The sequence below is a fragment of the Lasiosphaeria miniovina genome (assembly GCF_030549165.1).
Source record: "Lasiosphaeria miniovina strain SMH2392-1A chromosome Unknown B0T26scaffold_3, whole genome shotgun sequence".
Classification (NCBI taxonomy): domain Eukaryota; kingdom Fungi; phylum Ascomycota; class Sordariomycetes; order Sordariales; family Lasiosphaeriaceae; genus Lasiosphaeria; species Lasiosphaeria miniovina.
In genome coordinates, this window is record NW_026848222.1 from 1,843,575 (window position 1) to 1,869,172 (window position 25,598).

The 25,598-nt window shown below is 56.9% G+C and overlaps 10 protein-coding genes across 10 annotated transcripts; 3 read left to right on the forward strand and 7 right to left on the reverse strand.

The window, feature by feature from the left end:
- The first annotated feature begins 328 nt into the window (after positions 1 to 328).
- B0T26DRAFT_701564 (DNA polymerase subunit Cdc27) lies at positions 329 to 2,320 on the forward strand. Its single transcript, XM_060441600.1, has 6 exons — positions 329 to 511; positions 575 to 630; positions 687 to 910; positions 963 to 1,030; positions 1,087 to 1,879; positions 1,934 to 2,320. The coding sequence occupies exons 1-6, from the start codon at positions 458 to 460 to the stop codon at positions 2,104 to 2,106; spliced, it is 1,368 nt and encodes a 455-aa protein (XP_060298078.1). The 5' UTR covers positions 329 to 457; the 3' UTR covers positions 2,107 to 2,320.
- Positions 2,321 to 3,318: 998 nt separating this feature from the next.
- B0T26DRAFT_673895 (uncharacterized protein) lies at positions 3,319 to 5,136 on the forward strand (the record flags this gene model as incomplete). The annotated part of the gene is made up of 4 exons (XM_060439648.1): positions 3,319 to 3,479; positions 3,537 to 4,753; positions 4,804 to 4,971; positions 5,030 to 5,136. 4 exons carry the CDS (start codon positions 3,319 to 3,321, stop codon positions 5,134 to 5,136), a joined length of 1,653 nt encoding a protein of 550 aa, XP_060298079.1.
- A 718-nt stretch (positions 5,137 to 5,854) lies between these two features.
- On the reverse strand, positions 5,855 to 7,267 carry B0T26DRAFT_673896 (TfdA family taurine catabolism dioxygenase TauD; the record flags this gene model as incomplete). The annotated part of the gene is made up of 2 exons (XM_060439649.1): positions 5,855 to 6,894; positions 7,171 to 7,267. The coding sequence occupies 2 exons, from the start codon at positions 7,265 to 7,267 to the stop codon at positions 5,855 to 5,857; spliced, it is 1,137 nt and encodes a 378-aa protein (XP_060298080.1).
- A 680-nt stretch (positions 7,268 to 7,947) lies between these two features.
- Positions 7,948 to 9,692, reverse strand: B0T26DRAFT_641870 (uncharacterized protein; the record flags this gene model as incomplete). The annotated part of the gene is made up of 2 exons (XM_060437382.1): positions 7,948 to 9,517; positions 9,643 to 9,692. 2 exons carry the CDS (start codon positions 9,690 to 9,692, stop codon positions 7,948 to 7,950), a joined length of 1,620 nt encoding a protein of 539 aa, XP_060298081.1.
- Positions 9,693 to 11,080: 1,388 nt separating this feature from the next.
- B0T26DRAFT_642204 (serine hydrolase FSH) lies at positions 11,081 to 12,017 on the reverse strand (the record flags this gene model as incomplete). The annotated part of the gene is made up of 2 exons (XM_060437417.1): positions 11,081 to 11,835; positions 11,957 to 12,017. The coding sequence occupies 2 exons, from the start codon at positions 12,015 to 12,017 to the stop codon at positions 11,081 to 11,083; spliced, it is 816 nt and encodes a 271-aa protein (XP_060298082.1).
- A 2,112-nt stretch (positions 12,018 to 14,129) lies between these two features.
- B0T26DRAFT_673899 (uncharacterized protein) lies at positions 14,130 to 15,143 on the reverse strand (the record flags this gene model as incomplete). Its single annotated transcript, XM_060439650.1, has 1 exon — positions 14,130 to 15,143. One exon carries the CDS (start codon positions 15,141 to 15,143, stop codon positions 14,130 to 14,132), a length of 1,014 nt encoding a protein of 337 aa, XP_060298083.1.
- A 922-nt stretch (positions 15,144 to 16,065) lies between these two features.
- Positions 16,066 to 16,710, reverse strand: B0T26DRAFT_749604 (uncharacterized protein; the record flags this gene model as incomplete). Its single annotated transcript, XM_060445125.1, has 1 exon — positions 16,066 to 16,710. The coding sequence occupies one exon, from the start codon at positions 16,708 to 16,710 to the stop codon at positions 16,066 to 16,068; it is 645 nt and encodes a 214-aa protein (XP_060298084.1).
- A 394-nt stretch (positions 16,711 to 17,104) lies between these two features.
- On the reverse strand, positions 17,105 to 18,007 carry B0T26DRAFT_205542 (uncharacterized protein). Its single transcript, XM_060433763.1, has 2 exons — positions 17,377 to 18,007; positions 17,105 to 17,318 (listed from the first exon to the last, which is right to left on the reverse strand). Exon 1 carries the CDS (start codon positions 17,899 to 17,901, stop codon positions 17,401 to 17,403), a length of 501 nt encoding a protein of 166 aa, XP_060298085.1. The 5' UTR covers positions 17,902 to 18,007; the 3' UTR covers positions 17,105 to 17,318; positions 17,377 to 17,400.
- A 1,559-nt stretch (positions 18,008 to 19,566) lies between these two features.
- B0T26DRAFT_616429 (SAC family polyphosphoinositide phosphatase) lies at positions 19,567 to 22,722 on the forward strand (the record flags this gene model as incomplete). The annotated part of the gene is made up of 1 exon (XM_060435991.1): positions 19,567 to 22,722. A coding segment is annotated over one exon (3,156 nt), but the record flags the coding sequence as incomplete, so codon positions are not given.
- A 78-nt stretch (positions 22,723 to 22,800) lies between these two features.
- B0T26DRAFT_205586 (uncharacterized protein) lies at positions 22,801 to 25,518 on the reverse strand. The gene is made up of 6 exons (XM_060433764.1): positions 25,202 to 25,518; positions 25,036 to 25,112; positions 24,711 to 24,942; positions 24,099 to 24,595; positions 23,437 to 23,928; positions 22,801 to 23,266 (listed from the first exon to the last, which is right to left on the reverse strand). Exons 1-6 carry the CDS (start codon positions 25,329 to 25,331, stop codon positions 22,880 to 22,882), a joined length of 1,815 nt encoding a protein of 604 aa, XP_060298087.1. The 5' UTR covers positions 25,332 to 25,518; the 3' UTR covers positions 22,801 to 22,879.
- Between the last annotated feature and the right edge of the window lie 80 nt (positions 25,519 to 25,598).

Genomic DNA, 25,598 nt, shown 5'->3' on the forward strand with positions numbered 1-25,598 from the left:
CATAACGAAGCGGCGGATTGAACCCACAGATAGGCCACGCGGGGTTTGCAATGCAAGGAAGAAACCAAAAGAATGGCAGACACGTTTTTTTCGAGTATAGTCTTGCTTTAGTGTTTCGCTGGTCAACTCCAACGAATAAGCTTCCCGTCGCGATGGGCAGACACCACAGCCGCTGTTTCCGCTCAAGTCCCATAAAATCCAGGGCTTGTTGGGCAGTTGACAGGGGTGGTTAGTCAGGGGCTGCAGCCACTTTAATCGGTTCCACCGGCCCCTGTTAGTGGTTGTTGGGAACGTGACTTCGCGGCAGAGTTTAAGACTCGCAGAGATGGTCTCTCGACGCGACCCCACCACCAGAAACAAGACGAGCAGAAAGAATCGATATTCGAAAACAGCGCCCAAGCGCAGCACAGGTCAGCACAGCGCAGCACGAGGCCTGCTGAGAGCCCAGAGTCCTAAAATGGACGACTACAAGAAATTCTTGACTGAGAATGTTGTTGCCGAGGACAAAGTGGTACGTTTTTCTGGCAAATAATTAGCTAGGCCAGGCTGTCGCGAACTAACCAGCACGCGTCAGATCACGTATCGGCTGCTGAGCCGCGTCTTGAAGGTCAATGTGAATGTTGCAAAGCAGTAGGCCAAAATGTGATAGAAACGTCTCGCAATCGTCGACTGATGATTTGCTTCAGGATGCTGTATGATTTTCACAAAACTCAGAATGAGAAACGCCCAGGTGTCGTGCATGCCACATATCTAGTCTACGGCATCAAGGCGTCCACCGGGGCTGTATCCCAGTCGCAGAATGGTGCAGATGGCGATGTCGAGATGGCAAGCTCCATGCCAGATGTTGAGTCGCTGGCCGAGGTGGTCCCGACTTTCACTCTCTCTCTCATCCCTGAGGAACAACTCAAAGGTCCGCCCTAGACTCTGCTTCAAATATCGGTTTACTTCTAACTTGACCTTAGATGCCCTTGCCGACTTTGAAGACGTATCTTCGATCCATGTCTACAGTGTTGGACCTCATCCGACAAAGGTACCTCAATTGGCGGCAATTGGACAAATTTTGCCATCCCAACTAACATTTAACAGGACATGGCTTTACTCGCGGATGTTGCTCAAGAGGTTTTGACTCTTAATGGCGCCGACGAGCGCAAGGCTTCTGGCACCATCGCCAACTCCCACGTGCGCCAAAGGGAGCGCAAGGGCGGAGCAAGCGTTGCGGCTGCTGTTGCTGCGAAGCCGTCTGTGAAGCCGTCTGTAAAGCCGGCTTTGAAGCAGGAGGCAAAGAAGGAGTCGAAGCCATCATTTTTCAAGCCAGCTCCATCGTCAACGTCAACGTCACCGCCGGAGCCAGCGCCTCCCAAGGTCAAGGAGGAAGCAAAGCCTGCGCAGCAGTCGGCTGAGACTGAGAAAGCGGCACCATCAGCACCAGCCAAGAAGCCCACCCCGGCTCTAAAACGTGGCGGGTCTGGTGGAATCATGCAGGCCTTCTCCAAGACAGCGACAAAGGTGAAGAAAGAAGCGACATCGCAGCCCGCTGCTCCAAGCGCTGATGGCTCGAGCGTCCAGCCGCTGTCAGATGACGGAGAGGATGACTCGGAGATGCCACTGCCAAAGCACCGGAATGTCACCGAGATGAGCCAGAGCAAGAAAATGAGAGAGGAAGAGCTGAGGCGAATGATGGAGGACGATGATGAGGAAGAAGAACAGGACGAAGAAGAGAAAGCGGCGTCTGAGGACGAGCCAATGGAGGAGCCGCCAGTAGAACTAGAGCCTCCAAAGGAGGAGCCAGAGGTCGTGACGGCGTCCAGTGGCGGCCGACGGCGTGGAAAGAGAAAGATCATGAGAAAGAAGCAGATTATGGACGATGATGGGTACCTAGGTGTGTATTTCCGAACACAATGTTGTGGCTACCCCCTGCTAACTTTTGCCGCAGTTACCATACAGGAGCCCGGTTGGGAGTCTTTCTCGGAAGACGAGATTGCCGCAAAGCCGAAGCCAAAGGTGGCAAGCTCGGCCGCCGCTCCCGCGCCAGCGGCTGCGAAGGGCAAGAAGAGCGAGCCGAAAGGAAGCCAGGGCAATATCATGTCCTTCTTTTCCAAGAAGTGACCGCCGATCTTATGTAATTTCCCAGACCGGTACGCTGATTAATGTTATGCGCATGTCATCACATTGGACAAAGTCACTAGAGTTATAGTTATTGAGTTGCTTGTTTGAGTGTAGTCTTCGCTCAATCGTTGAAGCATGGGGCTGTGGGAGATCGTGCTATAACCTAACCTACAACCTTCCATGCGTCTTTCTTGAAATCCAGTGTTTATGTCACCTTCACAGCCACGTAGACCGTGATTCAGTATCGGGTAGGTCGCCTCACCTAGCCAGTTAATAACATGAACGCCTAAGTCTTATTCTGTTCCTGTCCATTTTCAAATTGGGTTGCAAACAGAACTGATCTATGCATGACAATATGTATAGATCCTGATTCTGTCCCGTCGGGCACAAAGTAAGGGTAGCCAGCTCTAAATCTTCAATACTTACAGACACTGGGGCCGTTCTCATTTCTCCCTGCTATAAAACGTGTTTAAACCGGCATCCACGATGTACAGTACCCACCTACAGGATGGTATAGGCAAACATTCCGTATTGAGTGTCAAAACTTCAGCTTACCTACACCTCCACCGGGGAAATACATGTTAGCTTGGTACGTTACCTACTATTAGTATCTTTTAGGGAAATCTCGCTAATCACCAACTTTGCCACCTTCCTACGCTGACATGTATTACCCCGGAGGAGGTGTAGGTATAGACCCCGCCTCCGTGTTATATCCACGGATCGCCCGATCTCATTGCCCCACGGCGGGGAGCTGCAACCAAAGCGGGAGCTTTCCCGCTGAGGGAAGGTCTGGGGGGCCCCTGCTACGCTAGTGCTTTTGGGGCATTTGGGCCTGCCAAGCTCTGCGCCCGCCGCTGACGGCGCGGTCACCAACCTAAAGCTTGGCCCCTCGCCTCGGTTCCAGGTCGGATTGTCGGGTGTCCTCTTCGCTCTCAACATCAAGACCTAGACTTGAGACGCACCGAAGACGGCGCAGCAGCTCCACCAACTGCCACCATTCGTTTCCGCTACGACGGGTTATCTTCCTCGAGCATGCCGTCCATGCTGCTCGCCGAACGGGCCTGAGGCTCTTTTCGAATTTCCATCGTTCCCGTCGCCCGCCTTTCGCCTTGCATACTACGAGCCCGGCCTTGTTTCGGGCGCTTCTCTGCATCTGCACACCGTCCGTAGTGACGTCGCCCCAACTCTCCGGGAACGCTAGCCACCGCCGCCATGGGCCACTCCTCATGGCTTACTCTCCTCCTCCCGCTGTTGGCGCACATGCTGCCGTCGGAAGCGGCGGGCTCGGTCTGGGACTCGGAGCAAGAGCCCTTGATGGGCCACTTTGACAAGAGCGCATGCCCAGACTACGCGCTCTACGCGACGTATCCCCAGTAAGTGCATGGTGCATCGCTGTCAGTGCCGGTGGCTGAGAGGCTAATTGAGCAAAGCTACCCTTTGAGCGATGGCCCATTTGCCCTTCCTTACCAGCGGCCGGACCCGCGCTGCCGGACCTTTGAGTCGGATGCCATCGAGCAGGTCATCAAGGATATCACATCCCGCATGGAAGATCCCGATCTGGCACGGCTATTCGAGAACACCTTCCCATCCACCACCGACACCACGGTCAAGTTCCACACAGATGGGAAAGACAAGAATGCAAAACGGGGCTCTAGGAGAGCCAGCCCATTAGACGACGGAGAATGGGAGGGCCCCCAGTCTTTCATAATCACAGGCGATATCTTGGCCGAGTGGCTGCGGGACAGCACGAACCAGCTGAAGCCATACCAGACTCTTGCCAAGAAAGACCCCAGAATATTCAATCTGATCTTGGGCGCCATCAACACCCAGAGCGAATATGTCATAGAGTCGCCCTATTGTAACGCCTTTCAGCCGCCGCCAATCTCTGGCCTCCCAGTGAGCATGAACGGGCAAGACGACCAGGTGCACCCCGCCTATGAGCCCTCCGTCGTGTTCGAATGCAAGTACGAGCTCGACTCACTGGCACATTTCCTGGCTCTCGCCAACGAGTTCTACGAGCAAACAAAAAGCACAAAGTTCCTAGGGCCGAGGTGGTACCTGGCGCTAGAGAGCGTTCTACGCGTGCTAGAGCAGCAGAGCCGGAGCACATTCGACCACGCAGCGCGGTACCGGACGAATGAGTACACATTCCAGCGAAAAACTAACACGGGTACCGAGACGCTAAGCCTCAATGGCATCGGCAACCCGCTGAATAACGGGACGGGACTGATCCGGTCCGCGTTCCGGCCGAGCGATGACGCAACCATCCTCGGCTTCTTCATTCCGGCGAACGCCATGATTGCCGTTGAGCTGAAGCGGACCGCAGCCATGCTGAGGTCGACCGGGGACAAGGGTGACTCGGGCTTGGCCGATGCCGCCGAGGAATGGAGCAAGCTGATTACGAAAGGGATCTGGGAGCACGGCGTAGTCAGCCACCGCAAATATGGAGAAGTCTTTGCGTACGAGGTCGACGGCTATGGCAGCGCTATCCTCATGGACGACGCGAACTACCCCAGCCTGCTTGCGCTTCCGCTCATGGGCTTTGTGTCGGGCAGTGATGAGACATACCAGAACACGAGGAAGATGCTCCTCGACAAGGCCAGCAACCCGTATTACCTGAAAGGGACGGTATTTAGGGGAATTGGCGGTATGTATTAGTGGCACCTGTGTTTTGAGCGACTGCTTACGGCCGAACAGGGCCGCACATTGGTCTACAAAATGCGTGGCCAATGAGCCTGCTGGTGCAGGCGCAAACTTCGGACGACGACGAGGAGATTATGGAATGTCTCAGGCTAGTGCTGCGGTCGAGCAAGCTCGGCCTCATCCACGAGAGCATCCACGTAAACTATGCGGGAGCTTATACACGTACGCCGCCAGTTGCCTTCTTGGTTCTTCCCGTGCAATCAAGCTGACTTGTTACCAGGGAGTTGGTTTGCCTGGGCAAACGGTGTCTTTGCCGAGACCATCTTGGATCTTGCAAAGCGCAAGCCCCATCTCATCTTTTCCGATAGGAAGTCGTATGAGCTTTAGCTATTTCCATGAAAACGTAAAATACGGGGGAAATCAGCTGTAGTGCATGCATTGCTAAAGCATCTAAATAAGGCTTTGAAAAACAAGGCAAAGTACAAGGCTGCCGTGCAGCTAACTGTTGACGGGCTATATCGTCATCATTTGACCGCATATCATTAGCACGAAAGAAACAAGGGCATCATAGGAATGTGGCAAGGCTTTTTGCTTGTTGGGACTTTCCGTCTGCATCGTATAGAAGGATACCTGGGACACACGTATATACTTATGAAATGCTGTCGTTACGAGATGTCATTGTGAGATGTTTAGAATAAACACAGATAAACACGACTTTTTCACAGCATTGTAGCCCCTGAGTTGCGTAGCTGCCCGTGGTGTATGGTTTTGCCGCTATTACGTCTGGATGTAGATGATGTTGGATCTGAGCTGACTTCTTATTACCTACTTACCTAGGTACCCAGGTATTAATCGTGATCGATGTGTGGGCTGAGTTGAGCAAGTAAAATGTTGTAATCTTTCTTATTCTTCCAAAAAATGAACATCCACTGACTGCAAACAGAAATCGCTATTCTAAACAAGCACAACAGAAGAGATGGAGACCTAAGGAAAACGCCAGCTGGCAATCAGAAAAAGAAGCAAGCAACCTTACACTCGATAATCTGCAATGGTGAATGAAAGAATGACAGAAACATTGGAGACTGACGAAAGAAATAGAGAGAAATCAAGCAGCAGCCGCAACAACATCCGGACCGAGCGGGAGACTGCTCGCGGCGACATTGCACTGGCGGAACAGGCGGACCTCGTGCTCGGCGAAGGCGCCGACGACTGAGTGCAGCACGCCGCGGTTGTGGAACAGCACCAGGTCGCCCTCCTCCCAGTCGTGGGCGTACACCAGGCCCGGCGCGATACCGGGCCGCTGCAGGCGGTGCACGATCTCGCGGACTTCGGCCAAGTCGTCGACTACGCTGCCGTCAGCGAGATGCAGCTTGCGGATGGCCGACGGGTGGATTTGGAGGGCGAGCTCGTTGGTCACGGGGTTGCGCCACACCATGGGCAGGATCTGGATCTGCGCTTCGTCGATGGCCGGCAGCTCGTCCAGCGGGACCTCTTTGCCCTCGGACACCATGCCGAGCCCGTCGGGCCGGGATTTGGCGCCCGACATCCAGATGTACGGGTGGGGCGCGTACTCGACGCGCGTGCCCAGCGCCAGCGCGCGGTCCGCTGGCGACAGCTGGTCGAGCATGGCCGACCCCGACACGAACGCCGTGGTGCCCAGCGGCACGCGCAGCGCGTCGCCGGTGCCGTCGTCGTAGCGGCACACCTGGGTGCGGCCGGCGGGCACGCGCACGGCGAGCAGCGTGGTAACGACGGGCGGCGCGAGCCCGCTGCCGTAAAGCGCCGCGTCGATGTGCCAGCGGTAGAAGCGCGTGTAGTCGAGATCCTCGGCATCCGGGACGGCCGTGGCGTGGAAGGTACGGTGGTGCGGGTGGCGCAGCGTGATGTTGTGCAGGCCCTCGTACTCGCCCACGAAGCCGTTGCCGATGACTTGTACTTGCGGCTGGTGCGGGATCGTCTTGAGGTCCGGGTGCAGCACGCTGCGCTTGGCGTCGAGCGTCGCCCCGTGCCCGTACGCCGCCGCAGCCGCCGGGTCGAACCGCCGCGTCAGCTCGAACTGCGCCCGCGGCGTCACGTGGCCCTGTCCCTTGAATACCACCACCTGGTGCGTGAAGAGTGCCGTGCGGATCACGTCGAAGTCGGCGTCTGCAGCTGCTGGTTAGCATGCTAGGTTCGGTTCACGCTGTTGACTCGCTTTCTCGCTCGTTCGCTCACTCATTTCTCACTCCATACCACTCGTGTGAGTATGGAGGAGGTGAGTGAGTGAGCGAGCGAGTGAGTGAGAAACAGGTACGATTAATCAAGAGAAAAAAAGGTGGCTTACCGAGGAGGTTACCGATTCAACGGGTATTCTCCCTCATGTGTCACAGTAATCTTGCGTCCATTTCATTTCATTTCATTTCACATCCTAGCAGGACTTACCGGTGAGGTTCTCGACATCAACGCTAGAGACAGACGCCCCAAAGTTGATTTGCGAGCCCTCGGGGAGGGCGAGGGGCTGGACGACCGCGGCAGACATTTTGGTTTTAGTGTGCAGGTTAATAGTTAAAGAAATGATTTAATTTCGTAGTTGAAAGGTATAGATTTCTGTGTGTTGAGGCGTGTTTCCTGAAGTTGGTGTTATAAGTTGCGAGTTTGATTTGGAGATGTTGTTGGATCCGAGGGAGTGGCAGGGAGAGCCCGGTTTAAATACGTTGACATGAAAGGAGACCCCGGCGGTGGCAAGGCAGGTTCCGTCGGGATCGGCCGATGCCAGAGATCTAACCCCCACAATTGCAGCCAGGATTGCGCGGTATTGCCCCCGGGACCCCACTGAGAGATAGCAGACGCCCGACGCTCCACTATCGGGATTACGGCCCACACCGGAGTCCAGATTGTCTTTATCAACAACCGGAAAAGGAGAGATAGACAAAGGTCAAGTGGATAAGGGAGTCATTTTTGCGGTAAGCTGCATTTGTCTCGAAATAATGTCTTTTCGTTCATGTATGGATATCCATTCCATTATGGGATATGATTTGTAGACGGGACACTCGGCTTGAGGAGTCGCAGCTCGACTCAAAAGTTGGCCCCATCACGTCGTCCATCACAGCACAGCACAACACATCACAGCAGACCACCGGAAAGCAAAGTACAGCGCAATGCAGCACAGGTGGTACAGTATGTACAGCACACTCTCCGTGCACTACATCGTACAACGCATCAAACTCGGGACGGGGCCGTCGTTTTCCGGACCGGTTTCCACAGCTCGTGCGGAGGGGATGCGCACACGTCGATCCATTCCTCCTCCGTCTTCAACCCATATTGTCCCACAACCTTGGTGAAGAAGGTAACTGCGTAGTGGGCCACGCGCTCGCCAGAGTGGTTCGCGCGCAGCTCGGCAGTGTCTCCCGCCCTGGCAGACTTTATGCGCGGTCTGTCCGGGGGAGGAAAGATTGGGATATCGCGCGGCGCCCTGTCTCTGCGCGTCTCGAGCGTGCGGCGGTCAGCGCCGTGCTCCTTTTCCACTACGCGCCACGCGATGCAGATCTCGAGGGCCGAGTCCCAGAGAAACTCGCGAGCGGCCGGTAGGATCGCCATGCAGTCGAGAGCGGCCACGCGGGTGCCCAGGTCGCGGCACTTGAGGGCGACGAAGTTGAGGATGGGCAGGTAGCCGAGATCGAAGACAAACTTGGGCTTGGCCAGCGCCTGGGGGGCTCTGTCACGCCCGCTCTCTAGGACAACGGCCTGCGCGGCCAGGTCGACTATGTTGCGAAATACGGCGAGATACCTGTCGTACGACGTCTCGTTGCGTTCTGTGCACGTGCCCATCCAGATATGGCCTACGAGGCACTTCATGCGCATAATCAGGTAGAGGACCTGCGTCTTGTGATGTAGCGGCGGATGTGCCAGCTCAAAGACGGAGAAATTATTCTGCCACGTGGTGAGCAGCGAGCTGAGCGTTTGCTGCGAGGCAGCCACGCCGTCCGGCAGGGGCCAGTCATCGGGCCACAACGGCAAGCCGTGGCGCGGGCCGAGGGTCCGGAGCAGGCGAAGGCAGCGGGTCATTATGGCGTCGATGCTGGAGCGGTAGGTGTCGAGGTTGGTCGGCGTGCCCCCCAGGTCTGATTCGGCATCGACAAAGGGCGGAAACACGAGCGATTTCTGGTCGAACAGGGTGGGAAAGATACTCAGACGGACGAACATGGACATGAGGCGCTCGCGGACCCAAAGGGAGCTCCTGCTCCTGGAGCCGTTGAAGATGCGGACTCCGTGTCGGCTGTGGGCCACGGCCGCGTCCTTGTTGTTGTTGAGAACCTCGATGCAGACGAACAGGATGCAGACGAAAAGCACCGTGTTCTCGTCGGCAGTCTTGCTTATCTCTCGAAGGGCGTGGTTGTAGTGACTGATGGCGAAGTGGTTCTCCAGGGTCTTGTCAAGCTGGGCTGTGTCGCGTTCAAGGCTCGAGTGCTCGTACAAGGAGCTGATGGCAATGACTGCATGCCGGACTGCGGCATCCTGCTCGGTAGCCGGCGCCACTAGCTGGATCCAAAAGCTGTCATCGGAATACTCGGTCAAGATGGGGGCCACAACGCGGAAGTAGAAGTCGAGAGCACGGCGATCCGCGGAGGGGGTGCGATGAGTGAGGGCGGGCATGATGGGTCTCTTCTGCAGAAGTTCGCCCCACGAGTAGTTGACCGTGTCCTGGCTTGGGTAGCCCTGACAGCTCCGGCCGTGGTTGGTACATCTTAGGCAGTGTGGTTTTGTCTCGTCACATTTGACTCTTCGGCTTCTGAAGACGAGCCAGCAAGTCAGCCGGTTCCAGGCGGGTGGTGGGTTCATGACATGACATGATATGCAGGCACCACTGGAATGTATCTATTTACAGTACAGACAGGCAAGGAACTTTATACGCACTTGCAGGTCCTACAACCAGTCCTGACCTTTTGGGAACCCTTCCGCGCCATGGTGTGCTGCCGATGCTGCTGCTGGTGCGGCTGTCAGGTATTGTATGTACTGCGCTGACTGGGGTAGTTAGCTCGGTGTCTAGGTACCTAGCGTCTGGCGATTAGTGGACTAATGGATGTATGCGTATGTATATGCTCGATTGTAGAGAGCCAAGGTCAGGTAGCTACTAGCCAACGGCTTTCCGTCTTGCGAACCACGGACCACGAGCCAAGTCAATAAATATATTGGTCAGGTGGAGCGTGGAGCGAGGGAGTCTGTCTGCGTCGTGGTATGTATGTCAAACATTTCAAGACCAGGCTGGTTGATTCTCGGAGGGTTCTGGGACTTCAAGGAAGTGATGGATGGAGGGATTCATTCGTCCACACAGCCTGCACACCCAAGATTCAGGTCGGTACCTAGTGCTGTACTGTACATGTACATACCTACCTGCCAAGATGTGGTTGACCTGGAACCCGGATTCTAACGTAGGTAGTCTTGGATTAGCCGTTGATCAATGACGGATAGGGCGAGGCTTCCAGCCGAGAAGTTCTAGAACTTTGCTCAGGTCAGGTAGGTCGGAGTTGTTGTACCTGTGTCATCCGTGTCTTTGCTCCATCTGCCATGAGTATGATATGCGCGCGCGTCAGGGGACTTTTGAACTCGAAGAGAGGCCTGGCTGACCCGCGTGAGGATAGGTAATTATCTTAATTATTCATCAATAGTTAAGGTATTTTGAAACCGATTTCATCTCGCTGGTAGGTGCGAAGGAGTAGCTGGGCATGTGGCGTGGACAGCGTCAGCCCTACTGTACATGATGTTAAGGCCGTCACTGGCACTGGGAAGTTATTGCCACTGGCGCCTAGCTTAGTCAACTGTAATGCTAGTAAGCGGGGCAAGTGCGAGGCAAGCATGTAATTCCATTGGTCAATTGCTGCTTCCTTCCTTCTTTTTCCGAATTCCAATCTCGGCACCTTTTGTGGTACCTAAACTTTGTTTCCTTAGCTGCTCGTTTCTCGCCTTCTCTCCATCTCGGCAATCCACCCAGCCACACACATTTCAACACCACTTAGGCATCAGTCACTTTTTCTACACCAATTAGCCGATGAGGCCAAGTGACCTAACATCCTCAGATGTTGCTAGAACAATAGGTTCTACTGTCTACGTGCTTGCTCAATACAGGCCATGGTAGGCCATGCTAGGCTATGCTAAGCCATACCGTGCCCGTTGCCGGTCAGCCCTGCTATTGAGTATCAACCAACAACCCAGGCAGCCATGGATGCTAAATCGGGTCCGACTACTAGCGCCACGTCGCCGCAAAGCTCACCGTCCCCAACACTAGGCCGTGTCCGTACTGGCGGCCGCCGTCTCGGACCAGCTCCGACCCAACTCACAACTCACGAGAACCCCGCTAGCCGATCTGCTCCTTGAGTCCCTGGAGCAGCGCCGCCATCTGCCTGGACACCTCTGTCGACCGCGGTATGTCGTGGCCGCCGCCGTGGTCGTACATCTTCCTGTCGTCGCAAAAGTGCGCCAGCTGCACGCTGGCCGGCCACCGCGGGTCCTTGGCCCCGTAGACGTGCACCGTCGGGATCTTGATGCACGCGTCGGCCGGCATGGCCGTGAAGTCGAGCCCGAACACGTCCGACTCGAGCGGCATGACGCGCGGGTCGTGCAGCAGGCCCGCCGTGTCGTCCCACAGCCCCACCCCCGGCCGGATGCGGTCCAGGTTGGCCGCCAGCTCCGTCAGCGCCCCGGCCTTTTGCTTGAGCAGCCGCACCGTCTCGTCGTTGATGTCATGCGCTCTCTGCGACACGGGCAGCCCCAGGTCCTCGAGCACCGGCAGCGGCACCCCGCCGCACACGAACATGGCCGCCTTGAACGGCAGCTCCTCGTCGGGCGTCTCGCGGTAGTGGTACAGCAGGAAGCTCCCCACCAGCGAGCAGCCCTGCGAGAAGCAGATGACGGCGTCGTACGGCCCGTGCTCCTCCGCGTAGTCGATCAGCCACTTGTGTGCCCCCTTGATCGAGTTGATGGTCGCCTTAGGCCACCACGTGTAGTGCCCAGAGTCGAACAACACCTTGACCCCCGGCGCCGGCGCGCAGTCAAACGGCGCGTCGACAAAGTCAAACGTGTACGACTTGTCGAGCTTGGCTCGGAAGGCCGCTGTTGGCAACCCGAAACCGTCCGCGTGTTAGCTGGCAGGGGTATGTATATCTGTATAAGTGGTGGGTTGGGTGGGATGCGGCGATCATGTCTGTCTGCTAGCCCGTCCGCCCTTACATACCTGTCTGCGACTTGAAAATGTATGCGCTCGTGCCATGGCCGTGGAGCCCGAGGATCCTCATGCTGCCGTTTTTGCACCGGTCTACCACTTCTCTTTGGGCGGTTGGTGGGTGGTGCTGAGTGGGTTGGATGGTTTGGCTTGTCTCGTCTTAGTCCAAGCTTCCTGTCCGGCACACTGTTTCTCTTCACTTGACGGGGAATAAAGAAGAAAAAGGCTGAAGAGTATTGCGAGACAAGACTGCACCGACAAGATCAGCCATTGTGTTGACCGTGCAGGTTGTGGGTAGGGCGGCGGCCAATGTCTTTCCTCGTCCAGCCGTTAGTCATCGTGTCTCGGGGTCCGAGACTCTGTGGATGGTGGCATTCTTAGCTGGATTCCTTTCGGGGTCCGGGTTGGAGCAGTCCGGGGTTGCGCTGAAAAGGGAACGCCGGCCGCACGTCGCTCCAGCACCGGCAGCCAACAGCCAGCCTCGCCAGAGTTCCAATCTGCGGTGGACTGGAGTCGTGCATGATGCCAAACTTGGTAGGCATCTGCCTGTGTCACTATCTCAACGACTACGTGCGTGTAGTTTGCGGCTAGCTCTGCCGGACCGGACTGGGCATCGACACCAACACCGCCGACTTATCCGCCTATTTTAAACTGCCTCGCTCCCTTTCCACGCCCATTCCCATTCCCAGGAAGGCGGATCTATTTTTACGACACGCGCACCCAGTAACATCCCGTCGGCAGAGGGCTGCACCGCTGGCGCCCGCCCGCGTGGGCTGGGTTGCACCACTGCGGCGTGTGGGAACCAACTGACCACCCTCTTCCACACCAACCAAGCCCTCAGAGTTGGGAATTACATCACAACTCAGAGATGACTCAGATCTTCAAAGTGTTCTCCTTTTGTCTTCCTTTGCTTGATCTACTCCCATTTTCCACCGCCTATTATTCTCGTGCACCATTTCCCGAAAATATATACACGATCATGCCCTGTCCGGAGTTTACCCAAAGCGGTCCGTCCCGTGCCGAAACATCAGCCATAAAAATCCCCCGACGTCCCCGAAATTTCGGGCATAGTTTGATGGGTGGAGGTGTGGGTGGATTCGCACAACCCCGAAGCCAGACACATTAAACAAATGCCACCCACTCAGTATTTCTACACGGAATATTCAATTGCTCTAAAGTACGTTACCAAAGTCCTCTCAGAGAAACAACATCAAGCAAGCCAGGGAAAGGTTGTGAAAAGCATTGCTAGCTGGGCCGTGGATCGAGTTTGAAGCTGTGAATTGAATTGAATTGAATTGCATATCCGGTCGGACAAGACATAGCCCCGATAAACAGTTGGACAAACTAGGTGTTCCGTTTGAATGATTCGGGTTGGCCGACTCGGCAATCCTTAGCCAGGGCAATCGCCTTGTTTCCCGAGTCTGTACGGAGTACACGCCGCTCGAACTGCGGCATCTCGAGTCGTGCATTTTCTCGCCCTCGCCTCTTATTTTGCTTGTTTTCTTTGTTGTCTCTCGTCTACACTAGGAACGACTCCCACAGTGAGATGTATCGCCTAAGTGAAATAGCTTATACCCATGACCACGCACACACTAAAATGTAAACAGTTTTGTTCTCTTGTCCATACCATGCTAAACAAGTCAGTGTTCTTTCAATCAGGTTACCTAGATACCTTGGTTAACTGAGTAGGCTGTGCTGCTTGTCTGCCTTTCATCCCGCCATAAAAGGTTTGTAGCAAGGGCTCAACATTATCTTTCTGAAGAATTCGTGTTATTGGTATTACGGTTGTAAATATAAAATGCCGAGAAACAAGACGCCTTCCATTTCCCAACCCATTAAAAAAAAGACTACCGCTCCCCAGTGCGCCGTAACCCTCATTTTATATGGTGCACCATTCCGTGTATTCTTGATGCGTTTTCTTTATCTAACCTCTGAATGTTCTACCATATAAGACACTCAAAGCTGAGTTCTAGTTATCCAATCATGAACTTAACCGAAGGAGAAAGCGTGACGCCACACCTGAAAAGAAAATGAAAAACAAACTCCAGTCGTTGATGCGTTCGTGTATAATACCCATGCCCGACCGTAATAATATGATGACGCCGTGTCGCCGCTCCCGAAAAAGCAAGGATAAACGAGTAAATAGCTGCAAGACTCGAGAGAGGCAAATTTAAGCAATAGCTGCCTATCGCCTCCGCCCAAAGAGGGAAGTGCCCTTCCTCCTCATTGCCGGCCTCACCGCCGTAGCCTTCCTGCCCGCGGGCCGCAGCGCGAGGTTGAGGAGCAACGGCGTGGCCTGGCGCATTACCGTGTGCCGTATGCCGCCCTTGCGGTCCGGGTGGCGCATTTCCATAAACGTGTCGACGGCGGCCGCGCCTATGGCCGTGGCCACGACCTTGGTGCCCTTCGGGCCGACCCAGGGGCGGTCGTCTCCTCGCATCTTGTACGCGGCGAGGGCACCGGCCTCGAAGGCGACGCGGGCCGCGCCCATGAGAATGTCGCTCCGGGACTGGCCGTTCCCGTGCTTCTCCGATTCGTCGTCCGAGGACGAGTCTGACGAGTCGGAAGAGTCATCCCGGCGGCGGTGGTCGCGATGGCGGTGGTCAGGATGGCGGTGCTCCCTTCTCCTCACACGGCCTGGGCGGCTCGACGAAGGTGGGTGGTACGCTGCTATCTTGCTGTCCCGAAAGTCTCGGTCTTTCCGGTACCGCGGATCTCGGCGGTCTTGACCGTACACTGCCGGGTGTGAGTTTGAAGGCTCCCGGTTGGGCGGAGATGGTCTATGGCGACTACCCGACCGTTGTTGATGAGAAGACTTGTCGACGGACCGGGACCGCGACCGGGACCGTGATGGGGAATGGGTGCGGTGGCGGTGAGTTGGGTGACCGGTAGCCGACGACCGTGACCGGTGGGCTTGCCGGTCATCTTCGTCGACCGACGACGATGAAGAAGCGGATAGTGATCGTTGGTGATGAGAGCTGAAATAAGAGTCTTGCGGCTCGGGTTTGCGGGAAGAGCGTCCGTGAGATTTCTGGGCGCTCAACTGCATCTGGTGATCAACTCCCCTCGAATGACTGCGATGGCGCCGGCCATGGCCGTGTTCGTGGCTAGGGGTCTCATATTCGACGGATCGCGAGCGGCGGAGATTTGTGTCGCTCTCAGGGGTAAGGTCGCTAAACCTTAGCGGCGGCCTCGGCATTGTAGATTAAGCTGTAATGGGGAAGAATGTTATTAGGGGTGCAATGAGACTTGATGCCCAGGCGACTAAACGTGTGTGCACTTTCAAAGAGGAGAGGAGTCCTTAAGCGTCAAATGATGAGGGCGATCAAAAGGTAGGGGTGTAAATGGCGGCAACCCTCCCAGAAACTCCACCATCCGAAAGGGAGGACATTGATATTTTCGACGGCAGCTGAATTCCCGCAATATAGAATGACCTAGCTATCTTGGATGTTGGCTCGGATCGCGAATTTGCGATGAACCCCGCCTGGAAGATGCTAGCAAGCTTTTTTTTAGCGACGGGTCGTCGTCACTTGGTGTCGATCCCCGTTGTGTTATTGGGTATAACCGCTGCGGAGGTGACAGTTAAGAACTGATGTCATTGTGCATGAGATGCAGCACTACGAGGTCTGTGGGAGGCCAGCGCAAAGCTCTCGTTCCTCAGAAGGGCAACGCGACCATCTCTTATCTCAAACGCCTGGACCGTTCTATTTTGTTGAGACGGCTTTCCCCCCCCCGTTCTTTCTTTCTTCCCCTCCTCTTCCTGACATCACTGTGCCGAAGCTGTGTCGCACCGTTCGGTATATATTGACGGAGAAGATTACAACGCAACGCGAATCGTGTGTCCATGCGAGTCGTTCCGCTTTGCTGCGGTCTGTTGGCGATTTCCCGCCCCAGCTATTGGATTGGCGCATTCTACTATACCGCTTATGTGACGTCAATGTCTTGGAATAAAGGAAAGAAGTCGTGGATATCTGTAACAGTGGTGGTATCACACAGACAGACCGGTCAAGATCTCGCTGGCCCGAAACTCTTGATATTGCCTAGGAAGGGGGCGATGGCCTCGCAACGGCTGGCATGCAGTCGCATCGACCGTTAAGAGGACTCGAGTTTTGGGGTCTCCGTCACCGCGTCGACAGCGGACGGCGCTTTGATTCTGGTGTTTCGTCCTCCGGCCGGGCCTCGTGGAGATCAGCAGGCATGCTGTTGCTCGACCCGTGAGGTTTCGTATAGATAATTCGAGCGTAGCCGCGAGACATGCGCTGTGGACGAGCTACCTGTACCTCGTGGGATGCATGAATTTCTGGCGCCGGACTACTTGTGCACGACGGTAGCGACAGCTCGTCTTCTCCATCGTCCCGCGGAGTTCCAGACTTATAAGCCATGGGAGGCTGCACCAAAGAACCCATAACAGCCGGTTTATAGACATGTGTGGGGCTATCATATCTTTGCTTGGTAGGTTTGGTAGGTTTGGTAGGCTGGGCTCGAGCTTTGTATATGGCCTCCGACTCGTGGAATCCAAAACCGCCGCTAGAATGGGTCCCTCTCCGCACGGTTGGCACCTCTGACGCCCCGATGTCTGGGTAGTAGCTATTGTGAAGCTCCTTTTTCAGCCGAGTCATCCGACGAGAGCTCCGACGCCGCCTATAGATCAAAGCGGCGAGCCCAATTATAGCAAGCACGCCGGCCACACTGCCGACGGCGATCCCGGCAATTGCTCCCGACGACAGGCCGCCATCATCCTCGGGCTCTTTGACGGCATACTGCATTGCGTACACTACGTTTTCAACAACGACGGTGGCCTTGGTCGTCTGGGATGAAGCATTTGTGGTAGTAGATACTGGGGGCGGAGTTGTACTTGAGCCCATTCGACTGAAACACGGCGTTTCACCTCCCAACAGAGTAGTCCAAGGAGCGTAGCCTCTGAGAGCAAGTTCAGTTACGGATATGTCTCTCGACGACGGGAATTTGCCCCTACCTTGGACAGCAGCCTCCAGAAATGGAGTAATAGTCAGCGGCGCAGTGATCCATCACAGCATCCTTTGCATCCCGGGGTTGGGGATACGCGCTTCCCCAAGGATGCCAAACCCCGTCGGGGTTTTCGGCAGCCACGAACACCGTCGGTTTGGACTTTGCGCTCTCGCTGGTAGTCCTGGGGGTGAACGGGCAGCAGTCTTGCTTGTCGTTGACGCACCCAATGAATGGAGCATACAAGGCTGTAGCCCCATCATCGATTAGCGTGTACTGTGCCGTTGCGCAATGTTGCAAGAGAAGATTGCCGCTACCCGTATACCGTAGTACCTGAGGAGTAGAAAAAGGCGAAGCGGTGTTGGATGTCCTAGTCGCCGCCACGAACGGAGGGGCGTTTGCGACGGGGCTGGCAAAATAAAACGAGTTTTAGACGAGATACAGAGGTACGCAATAGAAGTGCTTACGGATTAGCCATGGCTGTGCTGTCATCAAAGTCGGATGAAGCATGCGAGCTCGCCGCCGTTGTGGCAGACTCGGGGAGACTCGTTTCTAGGAAGCTGGGTATCTGTGATGTCGACGTGCCAGGCAGAGAACTTGATGGAACCGAGTGGTCGGGTCCAGGGAGCGGGTCCGAGTCCGGGCCTGGATCCGGGTTCGGACTGGGGTTGGAATCGGGGCCTGAGGTCAGGGGCTGTGACTGGGGATGGGGCTGGGACTGATGAAGCTGGCAGAGTAAAGACAGTCAATGGGACGGCGTCGAGAGCAGGTGAGCTGTCTTCTGCTGGATTGCCGTCTTGTTCTTGAGCTGGAGAGGGATCGGCAGATGGGAAGTCGGTAGGAGCAAGAGATTGGGTCAGGAAGGGGCTGGTGGGCGGGAGTGATGTGCCTATTCGAAGGGCAATAGGAGTAGGAGGAGCCGAGGGCAGTGGATTGATGTAGAGGGTGTCCCAGCTGTCTGCCTCGAAAGGAGATGGCGCCGAAGGGGCCATTTGTTGAACTTGGCTGGTGTTGGCTGGACATGCACATAGCTAGTGCTGCGAGCACAGAGACGGCGTTGGATGGGCTCGGACTTCAGAGTAGTAGCTCCCGTCTTCCGCCTCCCGAGAGGTGCGTCTCCGGGGAAAGCCAGGTCAAGGCGGGCCTGGGCTTCGCCGAGAACATGCTTCTCACAGTGACGCGAGGCTTTGGAGCTATTGCGAGCCTATTTAGAGAAACCATATCTATAGCTCCTCGGCGGGCAAGGTGGGTAGCTTAAGCTCCTTGAGGCGTACGAGGCGCACCACCAACGACCACGACCACGATAGCTCTTCTTTCTTGTTGCTGCAGGCAGTAAGCAGCGGCGCCCATTTACAGGAGGTTGTGAAGCCGCTTGGTTACACATCATGGAGGACAACGGGCGAGGGACGGCTGTTGAGAGTTGAAATGAGAACACGGGGGACATTCAGTGTCCGAGAATGGCGAATTAAGAGGGGACTGGCGGAGACGCTCGACTTTCGGATCTTGCAAGGCACATTGACACAGCAGCAGAGCGACACGGGACAGACGGAAGGAAGGCAGCAAAGGCGTCGCCAAACAACGTGGAAGTCCGAGACGACGGCGTAGACGCAGAGGCACAGATGCAGAAACCTAATTCGGGGATTGCGTATCGCTGTTTGTCTCCGTATAGTAGTGCAGAACCAAAAGTTAAACTAAAACCGGTAAGTAGCTGTAGTAGTCTAGAACTAGTAGCTGGGTGGTGAAAGTAAGCGAGAGGCACTCGGCGTTCTCCGTAGAGTCCATGCCTCTGTAAAAGGAGAATGTTGGATACCTATTTCGAACTTAGGTGGTTTTGCAATGGAGTTGTTAGTTGTTTCCCGAGTTGCATTGGGACTGAAGGCGAGTGTCAAATTGCCGGGATCCACTAAAGGACGCGCTACCAGTAGGAGGCCCAGGCGGGTTCGCTACCGGGTGCGGTCTATATTGAGGTGGGGGGTTAATTAGGCGGCCACCTCGCCAAAAGTTTAGTGCTGGGATGGAAGTTGCACCCGCAATCCCACCACCACCACCACCTCCACCATCACCGCGCTCAGAAACCCCACTCGATCTTCCAGCTACCTACCTTACCTGGAAGTGGGAAGCTCCAACTGCTCCGTGCATGACGAAACCAAGACCGGGCACCTGTATCCATCGTGCCTCAGTTACCTGCAGCTGCAGCTCCCGTCCAACCTCACAAACACGAAACGCAATTCTGGCATGGGGACCTAGCTGATATATCCATCCCATCCATCCATCCATTGCCAGCCGCCAGGCAACCAACCACAACCACGGGCGGACACTTCACAGACAGACACTGGGCTGGATCAGAGCGACGGGAAATGGCCGACATGGTGGAGAGCGAGCTGACCAGCGTCGATGGCCTTAGCCTAGGCGGCGTGGCAGCAGCGCTCCCAAGCCAAAGTCCCGAAACACGCCCAGGAGCGTCTACTCCAGGCCTTTCAGCCAGTGACAGTGCCAGTACCAGGGCCAGTGCAAGTGCCAGTGCCACCACCAGCGGTCCTCCTCCACCCCCTCCTGCTGCTGCTCCGCTGCCGCCGACTCTGCCGCCAACGCTGCCTCCTTCACCCCTTCCCCCTTCACAATCTGCCGAAGCTGTCAGGGATGTCTCTGCTGCTGCTGCTGCTGCCGCACCTGACGAGCCTATCTTCCCACCCTTGCACAACAATGCCGGAGCCGAGACAGACTCTCTGGGCTCGGGGCCCACAGCGCCTTCTCGGGCCGGGCCCGGGGCCGGAACTGGAGCTGGAGCTGGAGCCGGAGCTGGAGCTGACGTCGACGACGATGAGCCTGCCGTCGCCCGTCCCTTCCACCGCACCTCGAGCCCAGACTCGGCTGCCCGAACCGACGACCTGGCTACCGAGGACGGCCGCTCCGGGGACGGTGACGACGAGGGCCGCTCCCACGACGCCGCCGGTGCCGCCGGCCCTTCCCGGCCCCGGCTGCTCCACAAGATGCACAAGTACAGCCTCTACGAGACGGCGAGCCGCTTCTACATGGTCGGCGGCGACGTGACGGAGAAGCGATACCGCATTCTCAAGATCGACCGCACCACCGAGGACGCCTCGGACCTGACCATCACCGACGACAAGACCGTCTACACCCAGAAGGACATGAACCAGCTTCTCGACACCATCGACGACGGCAACAAGGGCACCGGTGGCCTCAGGCTCCGCTGCACCACCTGGGGCCTTCTGGGCTTTATCAAGTTCACCGGGCCCTACTACATGCTGCTCATCACCAAGAAGAGCACCGTCGCCATGATCGGCGGCCACTACATCTACCAGATCGACGGCACCGACCTCATCCCCCTCACCTCGCCCAGCTTCAAGACGGACCAGCGCAACACGGAGGAGTCGCGCTTCCTCGGCATCCTCAACAACCTCGACCTGACGCGCTCCTTCTACTACAGCTACTCGTACGACATCACCCGCACCCTGCAGTACAACATCACCAGGGAGCGCGCCGCCCTTGTCAACGGCCACCCCTGCTCCTTCGAGGACGACTTCAACTCCATGTTCATCTGGAACAACTACCTGCTCCAGCCCGTCGCCAAGGCCATCAAGGCCCCCTACGACTGGTGCCGCCCCATAATCCACGGCTACATCGATCAGGCCGCCGTCTCCGTCTACTGGAGGACTGCCTACATCACCGTCATCGCCCGCCGCAGCCGTTACTTCGCTGGCGCCCGCTTCCTCAAGAGGGGCGCCAACGACCTTGGCTACGTGGCCAACGACGTCGAGACGGAGCAGATTGTGTCAGAGGCCCTGACCACGTCGTTCCACGCCCCGGGCCCCAAATTTTACGCCAGCCCCGCCTACACGTCCTACGTCCAGCACCGAGGCTCTATCCCGCTGTACTGGACACAGGACAACACGGGCGTGACGCCCAAGCCCCCCATTGAGCTGAACCTGGTGGACCCCTTTTACTCGGCCGCGGCTTTGCACTTTGACAACCTCTTTGAGCGCTACGGAGCTCCCGTCTACGTGCTGAATCTGGTCAAGGCTCGGGAGCGCACGCCCCGCGAGAGCAAGCTGCTGGACGAGTACACGCGCGCCATTGAGTACCTCAACCTGTTCCTGCCTGCCGATCGCAAGATCATGCACCGTGCCTGGGACATGTCGCGGGCCGCCAAGAGCCGCGACCAGGACGTGATTGGGACCCTCGAGAGCATTGCCGAGGATGTGGTGACCACGACGGGCTTTTTCCAGAACGGCGACGGCCATACCTCGCCCATCCGCGTGCAGAACGGCGTTGCGCGGACAAACTGCATCGACTGCCTCGACCGGACCAACGCGGCACAGTTCGTCATTGGTAAGCGCGCCCTAGGCCACCAGCTCTTCGCCCTGGGTATACTGGGCGACACTGTCATCAATTACGACACGGACGCTGTCAACCTGTTCACGCACATGTACCACGACCACGGCGACACCATCGCCGTGCAGTATGGCGGGTCGCAGCTCGTCAACACCATGGAGACATACCGTAAGATCAACCAGTGGACGAGCCACTCGCGGGACATGATCGAGAGCTTCAAGCGCTACTACAACAACTCCTTTCTCGACGGCCAGCGCCAGGAGGCCTACAATCTGTTCCTGGGCAACTACATATTTGCCCGCGGCCAGCCCATGCTGTGGGACCTGGCCACCGACTACTACCTGCACCACGAGAACCCGCGAACGTGGCTGGAGCAGAGGAAACGGGACTACATCCACTGGTTCACCCCCGGTTTTCTCGAAGAGCGAGTCTTGATGCCATACCCTCCCGTCAAGACCAAGGCCGCCGCCCACAAGCCCGTGTCGGCCTACGATGACTACTGGCTCGAGTACTACCGGCCCTCGACACTGTCGTCCTTTCTCAAGATGTTCCCCTTCAAGATGAACTCGACAATCAAGTACATACCCTTCAAGTCCACCCAGGAAGGCCGGTACGACCTAAGCCCGTTTCGCGTCCGCACCGATGCGGATGGCGACGCGAATGACAAGAAAAAGGCCAAGAAGGAGGTGACGATACTCGCGCCCCGCGACCTCTCCCGCCTCGCCGAGGAGGCCGCCGAGACGGCATCCATCTCCAACGAGAAGGCAAACTTGGCGGGGAGCCGGGGCATGTCCCTGCAGCGGTGGTTGCAGTCAAGCAACACAGGCGACATCCCCAATGGTAATTATCACAATAACGCACATGCCAACGGCGGCAGGGGCGGCAGCACGGTGCAAGGCATCATGAAGGAGTCCATGGGGCCGTCCAACGGTGTCGACGCCGAGGCGCGCAAGACCAAGGCTAGCGAGCTGGAAAAGTCGCGCGCTGCTCAGTGGACCTTTACGCAGGTGGTGGAGGAGAGCCTCAACCCAACCGTCAGCGCCGCCGAGGCCGACGACTACACCCGCTACGTGAGCCACCCGCACAACCTGCCACTCGTGGTGTCGTCCGACATCCCCGCCGGCGAGATCGAGCCCGAGTACCGCGACTACGTCAACGGCGGCAGCAGCTGGCAGCTCCTCGAGGGCACCGGCGCCGGCGCCATGGGCAGCAACATCGGCAGTAGCAATGGAATGCTGATGCCCTCGTCGTCGCTAGCGTCATCATCGGTTGCAGCGGTGGCGGCGAGCGGCGCCAAGATTTCCGGCCTCGAAGACGACTGGGCGCTGTACGTCGACACGCTGCGTATCGGCGAGAACCCACTCACGGTGACGGAGGAGGACGCGCTCAAGAAGCGTTACAAGGCTTACAGGAAGTGGCTGCGCGGCAAGAGCTTGTTCAAGCAGCAGCCGGTGGATTAGGAGCCCCCCCGGCTCTCCCCGCTCGAGCCCGAGCCCGACGAGTATTACTTCTACTATTACAACACCAACGAGGACGACGCCCTGTCGGGGGTGGTAGATGTCACGCCCGGCACGCCATCTCAGCTACGGCATGACTAGCAATATTAGCAGAACTTATTCATCGTACGCGTGTAAAGAGTCTGTCTAGCGACGGCTCCTTCGCCACCAGCGGCGCCACACGCTCGTACAGATCAGCTGGACTATTAGTCTCCGTTTTGCTCCCACTCTCCAGCACGGCGCCGAGCGCCTGGGCCAACTTGATGAGCTCCTGCTCAACCTGGCCTCCTCTTGCTGTTACTGCTGCTCCTGGCGTGTCGTCGTCGTTCCAGTTCAGCCAGCACACCGCCAGAGCTGTGATGATCTCGTCTTCCCACGGAGAGACGGGGATCTTCGGCCAGCAGTTGGCTAGCACCGCCTCGAGCGCCTGGATGGCCGACAAGAGTGTTGCGGGCGATACCGGCGCGAACGGGTCCGTCATTATCCCCGATAGCAGTGGGATGAGGTCCTGTTTTTTTTGTGTTGTTGTTAGTATGGTGTAAGTATACAAGTGCAAACTGTGTAAAACATAATTTCTATTTTCCTTCTTTTCTCGTGGAGGGAGGAGGGATGAATGGGAAGTAGAGTAGTAGGCTTGTCCACACAGTCCGAGTCCGCATGGCGCGTGCAGGTGCTTACCTTGAGGTGCTTGACGGCGTGAATACCCATTTCGCCGATGATCAGCGCCGTCTGCTGGCAGAGCACCTCGACGATGCGCACGTGGTCCTGGGCGTGGAGGTGGGCCGCGAAGACGCCTTGGCGGAGGATGCGGTCGAGCATCTTGTTCTTGCCGCCTCCGCCGGTGGCGTCCTTGGCCGTAGGTCTTTGTCTCTGCTGCTGCTGCTCCCGCACCTGCTTGCCCGCGAGGCAGAGCAGGGCGCTAAAGGCGGGACCCAGCAGCTGCAGCGACTCGTCCTCGGGCGTCAGGCTGGGCAGGAACGCCAGCGTCGGGAAGACGGCCTCCTCAAACACCGCGCTAAGCCCCGTGTCGTGGAGGGTCTGGTCTGGGAGCTTGCGCAGGAAGGCGGCGAGCGCCACGAGGCCGCGGCTCCGCACGCTCGTGGCCGAGTCGTCGACCAGCGTCATCAGCACCGGGATGTAGAGCGGCCACTGCTTGCTGATGAATTGTTCCTGTGTGGCGCGGAAAGGGGTCGTGTCAGTAACCTGGACTGTCGATGTATATTTGTGTGTAGATGGAACATCGCGGGGGCGATGAATATATTTCGATATACGAGTTGAGATTATATAGAATGAGCGGTAATGGAGGGGCTGTAAAGTGAAGAGAGGGAAAAAAAACTCACATCTGCTTCGTTGATGACCCAGCACACGGCCGGGATGGCCCTGAAGTCAACGTACTTCCACGGCTTCGTGTCGCGGGGCTCGCCCTCGGGGCCCAGGCTACTAGCAACCGCTGAGCCCCCGGCGGCGGCATACTCAACCTTCCTGCCTGACGCTGTCACCGACGCCGGCTTGGACTTGGAGAACAGCGGCCGCAGGTAGCGCTGCAGCACGGCCTCGGCGGCGAACTGTTCCCGCTCCCTGCTGCTACTGCTGCTGCCGAGCTGGTCCCTGAGCACGGCGCCCGCGCGCGCCGCCGTCTCTGCTGTCGACCAGCTGTCGTCGTCATCGGCGCTGGCGTAGGCTACTAGTGTCAGTAAGACTTGGTCGTCGAACCTGCTGCTGCTGCTGCTGTCAGAGAGTAGGTCTGAGAGCGCTTGCAGGATAGCCAGTCCTGCCAGCCCAACGGCGGTGCAGTGCGCCGCTGCGTCGGCGTAGAGCCGCGCGCGGTCGTGGTTGTCTGTGGGTGTGAGTAAGTAAGCAAACAAAGCTAGAGTTGACCTTGCGGTGGCGTGTATGGTCTGGTGCAGAGTTTCTTTTCGCAAATTTTGGTGAATAAACGATGGGGGACTCACCTAGACCCAAGCCCTTGATTCGGGCATCCTTGTCGTCGTCGGCCGCGACGGGCGCAATCGCCTGCGCTACGGCAAGAGCTAGCTCGCCCCCGGCGGCCGCTGCTGTGGCGTCCTGGCTGGTGCCGGCCGTGATATTGCCGGAGCGGAGGTAGGCGAGGATGGCGAGGAGCAGCGGCCGTGTTGTGCTTGCTGTCTGCTTGCTGTTCTTTTTGGTGTTCTTGTTGTTCTCGTCCTATTCGTTCGCAAGGCGAGGCTGTTAGCGCTACCATCCAGAAAACCAATAAATATCAAGAAAATATAAAACGAAGAAGAAAACAACACGAACCTGAAAGCATATCAACCGGCGGTCCGCCGTCAACGCCTCGGCCCGGAGCGCAGCAAGCGTGAGCGGCTCAGGGACATCTTAACACAGGAGTTAGGTTAGCGAAAAGGCATCGCATTCTGAATGTGGATTCGCAATAATCTCTCAAAGAAAGAAAGGCAATACGTACGTCGGGACAGCTCGGCGCAAGCGTCGTCTGTCGACAGCTGGGCGGCGGCGAGGCTTGACGCGGCGTTGAGCAGCGATCTGAACCAGCCGCTGCTGCTGCTTGGACCAGCACTGCCGGGCGACGAGGCCATGCCTCCCTATCTCTGACGAAAACCTCGACCTGGATTTCTGGCTTACGTTGGTTGTCTGTTTATGAGACATGAGCCAAAGTCGTGATTTCAATGCGGGCACGCATAAGAGTGTATGGCATAAACGGTTGGGGTGAGAGAGAGATTCTATGCGGTCGTGATCCTTAGGTAATCCAGCACTGTATTTACAGCGAAGTATGTTCAATACGGCACTGCAAGTCCCGTAAGATACAGCGGCGCCTTGCCCATTAGCTGCCCCCTGAACTCAGG

Bases quoted from the DNA above. Each gene is read 5' to 3' on its own strand.
- B0T26DRAFT_701564 (XM_060441600.1), top strand. From the start codon at position 458: ATGGACGACTACAAGAAATTCTTGACTGAGAATGTTGTTGCCGAGGAC. The intron at 631-686 runs GTAGGCCAAAAT...GATTTGCTTCAG, and splicing joins AATGTGAATGTTGCAAAGCA to GATGCTGTATGATTTTCACA. The intron at 1,880-1,933 runs GTGTGTATTTCC...CTTTTGCCGCAG, and splicing joins GGACGATGATGGGTACCTAG to TTACCATACAGGAGCCCGGT.
- B0T26DRAFT_205542 (XM_060433763.1), bottom strand. From the start codon at position 17,901: ATGGCCCCTTCGGCGCCATCTCCTTTCGAGGCAGACAGCTGGGACACC.
- B0T26DRAFT_205586 (XM_060433764.1), bottom strand. From the start codon at position 25,331: ATGGCCTCGTCGCCCGGCAGTGCTGGTCCAAGCAGCAGCAGCGGCTGG. The intron at 24,596-24,710 runs GTGAGTCCCCCA...TCACACCCACAG, and splicing joins AATCAAGGGCTTGGGTCTAG to ACAACCACGACCGCGCGCGG. The intron at 23,929-24,098 runs GTGAGTTTTTTT...CGCGCCACACAG, and splicing joins GGGTCATCAACGAAGCAGAT to GAACAATTCATCAGCAAGCA.